This window comes from Centruroides sculpturatus, unplaced genomic scaffold, assembly GCF_000671375.1.
Source record: "Centruroides sculpturatus isolate CEXI.00-Female unplaced genomic scaffold, Cexi_2.0 scaffold30, whole genome shotgun sequence".
Lineage (NCBI taxonomy): Eukaryota > Metazoa > Arthropoda > Arachnida > Scorpiones > Buthidae > Centruroides > Centruroides sculpturatus.
Genome location: NW_019384755.1, coordinates 1,021,369 through 1,032,803, shown reverse-complemented (window position 1 = coordinate 1,032,803; position 11,435 = coordinate 1,021,369). Strand labels below are relative to the sequence as shown.

Genomic DNA, 11,435 nt, shown 5'->3' with positions numbered 1-11,435 from the left:
ACAATTTGAATTTACAATTGTCAGTTTTCGTAGTATTCTGTATATCCTGAAATGTATCCTGCTCCAATGTCCAGCAAAGTAATGTAAGACAATTGAGGGGTGTTATTGGAGTCAATACTATACCTGAAATAGGCAAACATGAAATTCATTCTGTTTTTAGCTCAAAAAATCACTTTACTAGATAATAAAATGAGTTCTTTACCTGAATCATTTGAGGAAGACCTTTGAATTATTCCATATTATCTGTAACACTTAAATCTTAATGATTTTTATATAACAATTCAACATTATCCAAATTCTTATTCTTATAACTTTGTTGTGGCAGTGAACTATGTCTCATGAAAGAACACAAGGAGAATTGCAGAAAGCATGCAAGGAGAAAGCAGAAAGCATAAAGTAAGTAGATAAGAATAGACAAACAGGAAGAGCCACTTTTGTTCCAGGACTTGGAAGGGATATTCCTTAGACTTGTTTTAACATGAATTCTTTATAGTTCTTTACTCTACGATTAAATTTCAGTATATGGATCTAATAGAGTAAGATTTTTACCTGTCTTTTTGAATTATTTCTAGTTTATACACTCCTAGATTGTCTTAAATATTTTATTTCTCAGCTTTTTTAACTATTTTGTTTCCATACTAGTCTAGTTGCTAAACAGTAGAGTTTTCCATTGATTTTTTTAACCTATTTGCTTCTTTATATATATATTAGTTCTAAGCCAATTTTTCACATCCTTAATTAGAATATGTTATTGTTTTATTCTTAAATATCTCCTCTAATTCACTGCAGATAAAATATTTTTNTATATATATATATATATATTTTAACAAATTTAATATTTAGATTGTTTTTTATTAATTAATTAATTAAGAGATGGTCTTAAATTTATTTTATTTTTTGTTGGTAAAAATAACAATTTATAGATGTAGGAACCACTTGAGAAAATATCCTCATTTTCCCCCTCTCAATAGCCCTGGAAACAAGCAGTATAATTTATAATAAGTGTATATATTGTTCTGATTTTATCATATTAAAAATCAAAAAGGGAAAAAACAACAAAAACATAAATTTTAACACATTATATTTTTAAAACTACAAACCAACCAATGTCGTATGTCATCGGGCTACGAGACGGCTATAATCGTCATCTAGCCCAACGACACACAGCATTGGTTGGCTTGTAGGTTTATAATGTATCGTTATTCATTATATTTTTGTTTTAACTGAACATAACAGTCATAATCAAGTTCCTGAAAAAAAATCATGCATATTTAATATATATTTTAATTATTAAAAAGTATGTAAGTACAGAGGGAATCATATCAAAACACTGATTTCACACATCCTTTAAAACTTGAGAAATCAATATCATGTGACAAATTAAATAAACATATGCATATATTTCATCCAACGTTTAATTAAAACCCATATTTTCCAAGTATTATTGTACTTTACGCCAGAAAATATAGGTTATATTAATTCAATCGTCCTTAAAAATACACTCTTATCTATAGGAGTTACTTTTAAAGTTACATGCTTATACGCGTGTATCGTACCATTTGACTAAAGGTAACTTCTACCGTAAATTAATATATTACATGTTTACCTTTCTAAGTGGAACCGTGCTTCTGAAACTTATATATTCTGACGATTGTGAAATATCGCTAGTACAACTAGAATTTAGCAACTGAAACCTGTTAACAAAGGATAATAAGATAAAAATGTTTCTAAATCTCCTTTAAAATTGTCGAAATATATATAAAATTCGCTCACATTTCATACACATCGATGACAGTCACGGATGTTTTACGAGAACTGAACGTCGGTCGACGGACTCCACTCTCGACGTAATGTCGGAGATATCAAGTTAGTTTCGAACTTTACCCGTTTTTTCGTTTTAACTTTTAATCGGTTAATTTAAGTATACTTTTAACAAAATTTAGATAATTTAATTTCATTTAAGATTAAATTTTGATATTCGATAAATATTAATATTTTCATAGATATTAATGTTTTTTTCGTGGTTAAAAAAAGTGGAAGACTTATTAGTCCGTGATTATTCTCTATGATACGCGAACTTATAAGATTTCCGACGAATATGTTTATATTAATGTTGAATTTTTATAATTTAACATTAATTGTTGTTATTGTAATTTATTATTTTGATATATTAAATACGATATTATAACCTTGTATTTCCAGTTTTTCTTGTTTATCGCAATCAAAAGAGGAAAAAATAATAAAATTACATAAAACGTTATCAATATTAATTAGGGCGTTGTAAATTATAATATCACTTATTAAACTTCATATTTAAAATATTAAACATTCAGTTTTTACAGACACAAAAAGCACTGTGACTATAAAATCCCATTGTTTACTAAATAAAAATCTCCATGCTATCTCCATTCTCTACACAAATTTTAACTTTTTTTTATATCCTGCAGTTGTTTCATGTTGTTAGTTGGATGTTGTTAAAACATTTCCCGATAACCTGTTCTTAGAATATCGGGGACTGCTTTAATGACTTACTGCAAGGCAAAATCGAGAAATGTTCTAAATGGCTGCAAAATTGTCTAAGGTTGGATTTTGTGAAGGCCGTGCTTGGATCTACACTTAATCAATTTTCCTTTGGATTTGTTGAGATATTCTCTTAATTAAATTAAAAGAGATTTGAGACATTCTTGTGATCGTACTTCGAGGACATAATCTGCAGAGTTTTGTCGTTACTTTGTAGAAAATTACTTAATCAATAAAATGTATTTGTTTAGTCCTGTGAACAGAAATTATTTCATTTTTTTATTGCTTATCACAAATTGCAATTCAATGTAAATTACATAAATTACTATGAATATTTAATTATTAACTACAGAAAACTTTACTGTTTATCAATTTTAGGATAATAAAAAAATTACAAATTTTATTACCTTAAAGTAATAATAAACACTAAATTCTATCAATTATTTAATGTGATGTAATGTCGTTGCTAGAATGAGCATTCTTTGTATGGGGGGTTTAATATGTTGCTGAAATTTCAACTGTATGAAGTGTTTAATCATAAAATATTCTTGTATTTCAACTGTGATTTTTCAAAGTTCAAAAAATACAAGAAAAAAATTCTTGTATTTTTCAAATGCAAAATATATTTAAAAATGTATATTTAAAGATCATAATTACATTTTAATTAATGCTTCTTAATGCTGCTAATTAATTTTAATTGTATTTTTTCTATTATGAAAAATCTAATATTGAGATTTTTTCATTTAAACCTGTCTGGAGAAATTGATTTTATTCATTTTAATTTGATCTACAATACATCATAAAAATTCATGAAAAATTGAAATTTGGCAACATAATGTTCAGTAAAAACTGCTTAAGGTTACCAGTTATTTATTTCCATTGTTTTTGAATGATAGTAGAGTAAATGTCACTTGCTACAAAACAATTGCTGGATTATGTCGGGTATTACATTAGTAGCATTAATACTTCATATAGCCTGATGTAATCCAGCAATCATTTGGCATTAATTTAAACATTAGGTTTATGGATGTTTATATTTGTCACTTACTACATTCAATTTACAGTACATACAAGCAGAACATGAAGCTAAACATATTGAGAATAAATAATTTTTGTAACTTTAATCAAGCAGTCTTTGTTTATTGAATATCTAAAATTCTTTATCTTCATTTATTACACAAAACAATTTTAATGAATAATATCTTATCATATAATTTACAATGGATCCTTATGTTAAAGTATTTTACAGGGATGAAAAGACCATCTTTTAACTCTTCAGACACAAGATAAAATTTATAATCTAATAACCTTTAGGTTTTTAATAACAATAAAAACAAATTTAATTTAAAATTTTATTAACAATAAAATTATTTTCTGTATAGTTAAAGATATTTAACATAGCCCACCAGTGAATAGTTCTGAACACTGGTAGTTAGTCACAGGTTTGTGCCCAATCAAAGGGCTGGCTACAATGTAGTTTTCCAAGTTTTCTTCATGTGTCTAACACTTAAATAAGTGCCAGTTTACAACTTGGCTGGGCTGATGATGCCATGTTTACACTTCTATGCATTTGAAGCTAGAACTACTTAAAAAGTTTTGTCTTAGTCATTTTAAGTAGTTCTAGCTTCAAATGCCAGTTTACCAGAGAAAAACCTTCTGAAAGGTATCTCTTTGAAAGATTGCTCCACAAGTTGCATTGCTTTATCCCATTAATCCTATTTATATGTAATTAATCAAATATAATAATAATAATAATAATAATAAATAAGGCATCTGTGGAGGATGGATAGGGTGCTTATTATATCTGTTGTTCTCTCCTCTACAGGTGTCATACCAAACAAACTACATAAAAGCCTGGGAACATTACAATTAAATAGAAACACATACATCACACTACAGAAGGTCACTATATTGAATACATGTCATATTAAAGGAAGGTGTGTCTGTATTCGTGCCCACCAGTGGCAGAGTGGTCTTCGTACCCTAAACACTGGGAGTTCGGTCGTGGGTTTGCGCCGCGATCGGACAGGCTGGCTGCTTGGAGTTTTCTGGGTTTTCTCCTTGCCAATAACGACTAAATAGGAGGCCAGTTCCCCATAAAAGTCCTCCCGGAAGGCATTAGTTCCCCTCGCGTAACATTGCACCCCAGAGAAGGCAACGGGAAACCACTCTGGGTACTAACTTTCCCTAGTAACGCCTTGGCATATTTACTAACTACTTACTAATCTGCGCCTGGTGTGGCCGAGGTCGGGAAAACCTGATACGGCACTACGAGATGAGATGAGTGTCTGTATTCAGGAATTTCCTAAATTCCTGAATACAGACACACACACTGACACACTTATTTAATCTTTGTTTTGTTTTGGTTACTATGCCTTGACTTTGGTCTGGCATAGTACAGTACACAGCCACCAGTGTTAACAGAGTATAACTCACTAAACCCAGCATAATAATAATAAATATAAATTTTATTTCTTTATTGTTATACAGTACACAGTATGGAATTAAGAGATAGATAATATTAAATAAAAAAGTTAAAAATAATTTTTAATAAATTTATCAATTAAAAATTATTCATAGATAACTTTTTAAATTAAACTACTTCCAATTTTGTTTTAAACACCATATGAAATGATAAATAAATAATTTTAAAATATAAATTTATTTTCAGATACTGTATTTGAAGACTTAATTCGTATTTACAAACAAGTTGAAGAAAACCATTTTATTAGATGTGATTCATCAGCTGTTATTATACAATCACTTGAAATTGGTAAAGTTTAGATATCAGATATTATTACTAAATAGTGACTTGTCTATTTAATATAGAATTTTTAAGTAAACATTTTAAAAATTCACAAGCTAAAGCAACTGTTTTAATTTTTATTGCTGTTTTTTTGTATTGTTTGTACTAATTTGGCATGATTGTATATATATATATACAGTTTTTTTAATGTGATTATCATAGTTATTAGTATTATTAATTAAACTTTTAAACAAAAATAATTATTTTAAAATTATAATTATTTTGAATTATTTAAATTACATTTTTAAATTAATTTAATTATATTTTCTTTAATACAATTTTAAAATTTTATTACAAGTTCACTTACAAAGCTTAATAAAAGTTTCATTACAAATTATTAAATTATAAAAAGATCAAACCAAATTATTTTTTCAAATTACTCAAATTCCTAAATGTTTAACTAAGACTTTATCATGAAATTTCTAAACAAAGCATTTGCTACATAAAAAAATTTGCTTTTTGTACTTTAAGATATGATAATAACTTTTATCTAATTTATAATTTAAAATATTTTGATGCAAAATAGTATTGATATTGATAAAGATGTTATAAATGGGAAACAAAAATCCATAATAATTGGAAATTAAATATACATAAATATTAATAAAACAATATAGGAGAAATTTTAAATAATTGATTAGGAATGTCTGATTAATTAATAGAGAGGTTGCAGCCGACATTTTCATCACAAAAATGTGTACGTCATATGTTCAGCACCACCTTCCTGTAAGCCTAGAAATTTGACAATGGCATTTGGAACGTCAAGCATAATTCCACTGAAATTCCAAATGCCAGTGTCAAACTTCTAGGCTTACAAGAAGGTGGTGCTGAACATATGACGTACACGTTTCCACGATGAAAACGTCAGCCACAACCTCTCTAATATTGATATGAAATAATCTATAAAGATTAATAACATTAATTTTATAGTAAAAAGTATATTTTGAAATGTAACTAATCAAAAGAATATAGAAGAATATTCTTTCTTATAAAGTCAAAATTAGAAATATCTTAGATATAATCTCATTATGAGTTAAATAATTATATACACTTCTCAAAAGTGAAATCACAACACTGTGAAGGAATGCACATAGCCACATGCACACTGCAGGACCAGTAGAGGTGACAGACATATGCAAATGATTAAAAGAACAAAGATATGCAACAGACACCTATTTATTTATTCAGTAACTAATATAGCCCCTACAAGTAGCTGTAAAGCGAGGCATATTATCAATCAAACAATTAATGATTGCCTGCCTTGCTAAGCTGTGTTCACTCCGGTGCACATGTCATCTACAGTATGTGGCTGTGGTCCCTAGTGCACCTCACATCAGATCAGGTCCCACAGATGTTTGATGGGAGAGAGATTTGGCAAGGCTGCCAGCCAGGGGAAGGATGTAAATTCACCATGTGACATGCAGTTGGACATTATCTTGCTGGAACTCTGTATTGGGTGCACTAGTAGCTGAATCACAGGCCCCACAATTTGTGTGATGTACTGATCTGCTGTCAGAATACCTAAAATATGCACCAGGGCTGTCCACTGATAAAACACGATGGCCAGTGTGATGCTCCACAAAAAGAACTGGCACATAGAATTCTTTGGGTTACTGCCAAGCTCATCCAGGCTGTCATTCCTCCAAAGACAGAAGCAGGATTCATCTGTAAACAATACCCAATGCCATTCAGTGATCCAGTTGCAATGACAATGACAAATGGGTCCCAACAGACCATTTGGCAAATTTGCCAGTCTATGTGCTCTGCCAAGCACTGGTGTGATCCACTCCCTCTTTGGTGTGTTCCTGCATCCATCGTGTCACATATCACTGGATAGTACTCATGTTGTGCCAATCATACATGGCAACTGTATGCGTCAACAAACCAAGGTTATGCAGCTCTAGAATACAGTCTCATTTCCACAATGCATATGCAAACTTAATCACTTACATATCTTTATCACATCTACCAGTCCTGCAATTTGCATGTCTATTGCACATTCCTTCATTGAATCATAATTTCACTTTTGAGGAGTGTATATTATTCTAAGTAAAAGATTTTTACACTTGTATTATATATGAATGAAGAAATGTGAGATTTTTATCTTACATATTCAAAATTAAAAAGATTTTTTTTTTTAATTTTATTTACTTTGTCTAATGAAAAGTAACAAAATTCTATCTACAGTCTGTTTTCAGTGAAATAAAAAATTTGAAGTACTACATTCTCAATATTACAACAAACATTTAATCTGTAAAATTTAAATTAAAGTTAATAGTACTAAAAGTTAAATTAAATAATAGATTTTGTCAACATAAAACATATCTTTACTTTTGATTTTTAAAAAAAAATTAAACTAAATATACAGGGTGTCCTGTAAGTCTGGACCTATACAAGTTTCTCATATTATCATTTCTTTCATTACAGGGAAACCATGTCACTAAATACAGAAGAACAAATTCAAGTGATTTTGATGATGGTGACCTACAATCACAGAGAAGTGGCCACAGAAGTCCCTTTGTTGCATGTCAAGTGAGATTGCAATCTCCAAGACCACATCCACTGCATTTTGTAACAATTTCCTTAAATTTTGCATAGCTTAATAACACATCTGTACATGATTGGCCTGCAGTCTGAATGGAACCTATTGAATTCTCTGGCCACTTCTCAGTGACTGCAGATTCCCAACATCAAAATCACTTGAATTTGTTCTCTATACTGAAAGAAATGGTAATATGAGAAACACCTATGAGTCCAGACTTAAGGGACACTCTGTATATTAGTAAAATGCACATATTAAATTCAATTTGCTTTTATGAGATAAGAATTTTTTTTTTAATTTAATAAAAAGCTCAAGTTTTTGTTTTGAGAAAAGCAATTTGAGTTGGATTTACATTTGAGAAGTTTCCTTCAGAACTTTTAATTATATAAAAATATTAGTTTCAAAGTATTTTGTAAAATTATATGTAATAATTAATAATACATTTAAATTTACTGTATTATATTATTCAGCTTTGACTTATGTAAAATGCATATTGTATGTGTGATAATTTCTATTGATTATTTTATTATTTAGGATTTAAGAAGACTATTTCATCAAATGAATTAAATATTCTTCTTTTAAGTGTAAATACTCTTCATTTAATGTTTATAAAGCTAGACAGAAGAATGAAAGATGAATTTTTATATAGAGAATTATTAAATGAAGATATTACTACAAAATTGGTATGATTACTCAAATTTACACTTTAAATCAATTTTTTATTTCAGTTTTAATGACTTTTTATATTTGTTTCATTTCAGATAAATATAATGATTACACATCCTAACAAACATGTCATATATAGTATCAAACAGTTATTAATAGATATTCTCTTTCAATTTTCCTCTGAAAAATCAAAATATCTTAAGGACTTCATATTTAAACAACTAAAAGAACATATTTTCTGTATGAAAGCTAATAATTATAGTTTGTTAGAAATTGTGAGAGATATTTGTTCTTATAAATCAAATATCAGTTTGAATTTTAAAAGTGAAGATTATGAAATTTCTGATGAAAGGATAAATGGTATAATTATAACTTCTTTGTAATGTATGACTTATACTAAGTTAATACTTTATAATAATTATGTACAATATAGGATTGCTAACTTTCTTGTACAAAAAGGAGGACATTTACAACAAAGTAATTATAAATATTTGTTGACTAACTATAAATTATAATATATTAAATAGACAGTAAATAGGGTTTTAAACTCATTGTCAGAATTATTACCAGCTGTTGAACAATGCAACCCTAATTGACTTCCTAAATTCTATTTGCTTAACCAAATCAGATTAATAGTAGTGTCTCCCCCTGTTACTCTAGCAAGTGATGAAGATGAAACTATTACTTTAGAATAAGAAAATAAAATACTGAAACACTGTTTGCAAGCAATATTTCAGAGATGGTAAAGTAAAATTAAACAAAAACAATAAAAGCTGTACTAAAAGAAAGACATTATTATAAAAGGAGGATGGGAGGAGAATATACTTCAATGGAGAACTGTTCTCCAAAATGGAAGATGGTTGGCAATCCTAATACAGTATATTATTGCATCTATCAATACTATTCAGTTTTGAAAAATAGATAAAAAAAAATTTAAAAAGTATGTTAATTACTTTTTTCTAAATATAACACTTTTAAATACACTCCTAAATAGATACATACAGATAGAAGTGATAAGAAGTGAACAATTTATCATAGTTATATACTTAATTTTTATATAATTTATCTGGTTTTGATACTTTAACTAATCAAATTCTTGATAAGTAGATAGCATGTATAAAAATATTGGTCTGAATATTTGCATATGGATTATTTGGATATTAATATATCAAAATGTTTCTAATAATAAAATAAATGTCATATTTTATACTTAAGACAAATGAATTTTCATTTCTTTGATAAATTTAAAATCTTTATTTTCATATTATCAAAAACTTGATAAATAAACTGATTAATTTTTCATACATAAAAAAAAACAGAAAAATAATCGTAATAAAGAATTATTTTATAATATCTTTTACATTTATAACATGGTAATTTAGGATATGTCTGAAAAGGCAGATTTATATATATTTTTTTCCATAAAGAAAACTGTGATTGATTAGCAACTGAACCCAGTTTTTTTATTATACAATTTTAATGTAATGTTATTATGAGTAATTTATATTCATTCAGTTATATTTTATTGAATTCTGAAAACACTAACAGTCAATCATATCATTTTTGAAGATAATTAAATCTAAAATACAATTTGTTCAGATTAAAAGCTAAATATTAATATTTAACTTTTAATTTGAATAAATATTTAATTTAATATATAAATTACAATTATAATTATTAAAATAACTCAAAACAAAAAATCAAAGAAAACTGTAATTTTATTATTGATTTAAAATGAATATTTTACTTAAACATTTTTATAAAGTTAGAAATCAAATATTATATGATAGAGGATATTTATTTCATTTCATTTTTGTAATTTAAATTGCAACTACAGTATATTGCTAATATTTTAATTTATAATTTTTCAATAAAAAGTAAATATATTATTGATTTAATGAATTTAAATTTTTTTAGAAATACAGCAAGATATTTTTTATGAATTATTAGAAATATGGAGCGATCTAGTTATGTGTTTAATTAATAAAAATGAAGAAGAAGAGATACAAGATATTATTTTAGATATATGGCATTTTATTTTAACTATGGCTATAAAAATTCATCCTGTTAACAAAGAATTTTTAACACTTAAACAAAGACATGACTTATTGGAATTTTCTTATAATTGTTCTACCAGTATATGCTTTAAGTTTATAAATGTAATAAATCAGGTAAGTGATACAAAAAGTAATGTTCCATTAAAATCATCACTTTTATTGTAATAATAGCTTTATTTTAATAACAATTAATAAGCTTTCTTGATTTTAAATATGCAAACATTATTAATTTTTTAAGTTTTTTGAATTTTTTATTTTATATTTGATGTAACTTTTAATTTTATTCTAATAATAATAATCTAAATTGAGTTTGTAAGCTGTCGATTAACAAAAACCAAAGTTATTGAAAGTATACAATAATTTCTTATCCTTCTGTTAATGCGTATGGCTTTTTTTAAATGCATTAAAATTAGGCATAATTAACTTGATCTATGTCATTTTGTGCAATTGTTGAAATATTTTATCTTCTGTGTGTTTTATTTAGTAAAAGTCCAACATAATGTGAATGTACATAAATTTCCATCCTTACTCTTGCAATTACAGTACAGTGGTACCTCAGTATACAAAATTAATCCGTTCCGAAACTGAGATCGTATCATGAAAATTTCGTAAGGTGGATCATCTTTTCCCATATGATTACATGTAAAACCAAATAATTCGTTCCAACGCGAAAAACATACTCAAATTAAAGCCAAGTAATACATTTAAAAAAAATAACTGTAGTAAGAAAAACAAATGAAAAATGCGAACTAATGTAACGTCGTATGGTGAGTTTTTGTTCGTATCGTGGAGCAAAAATATGTTCGAATTTCATGTCGTATCCTGAAAATTTCGTATGCTGGGG

General features: G+C 27.3%; 1 protein-coding gene across 1 annotated transcript in view; it reads left to right on the top strand.

The window, feature by feature from the left end:
• Positions 1 to 968: 968 nt before the first annotated feature.
• LOC111628689 (protein Lines homolog 1-like) overlaps positions 969 to 11,435 on the top strand; it is a 26,535-nt gene continuing 16,068 nt past the window's right edge. The window contains exons 1-5 of the mRNA XM_023372518.1: positions 969 to 1,866; positions 5,192 to 5,293; positions 8,403 to 8,551; positions 8,630 to 8,894; positions 10,452 to 10,705. Coding sequence (XP_023228286.1) covers positions 1,851 to 1,866; positions 5,192 to 5,293; positions 8,403 to 8,551; positions 8,630 to 8,894; positions 10,452 to 10,705 — 786 coding nt within the window. The 5' untranslated portion in view covers positions 969 to 1,850. The remainder of the gene's footprint in view (positions 1,867 to 5,191; positions 5,294 to 8,402; positions 8,552 to 8,629; positions 8,895 to 10,451; positions 10,706 to 11,435) is intronic.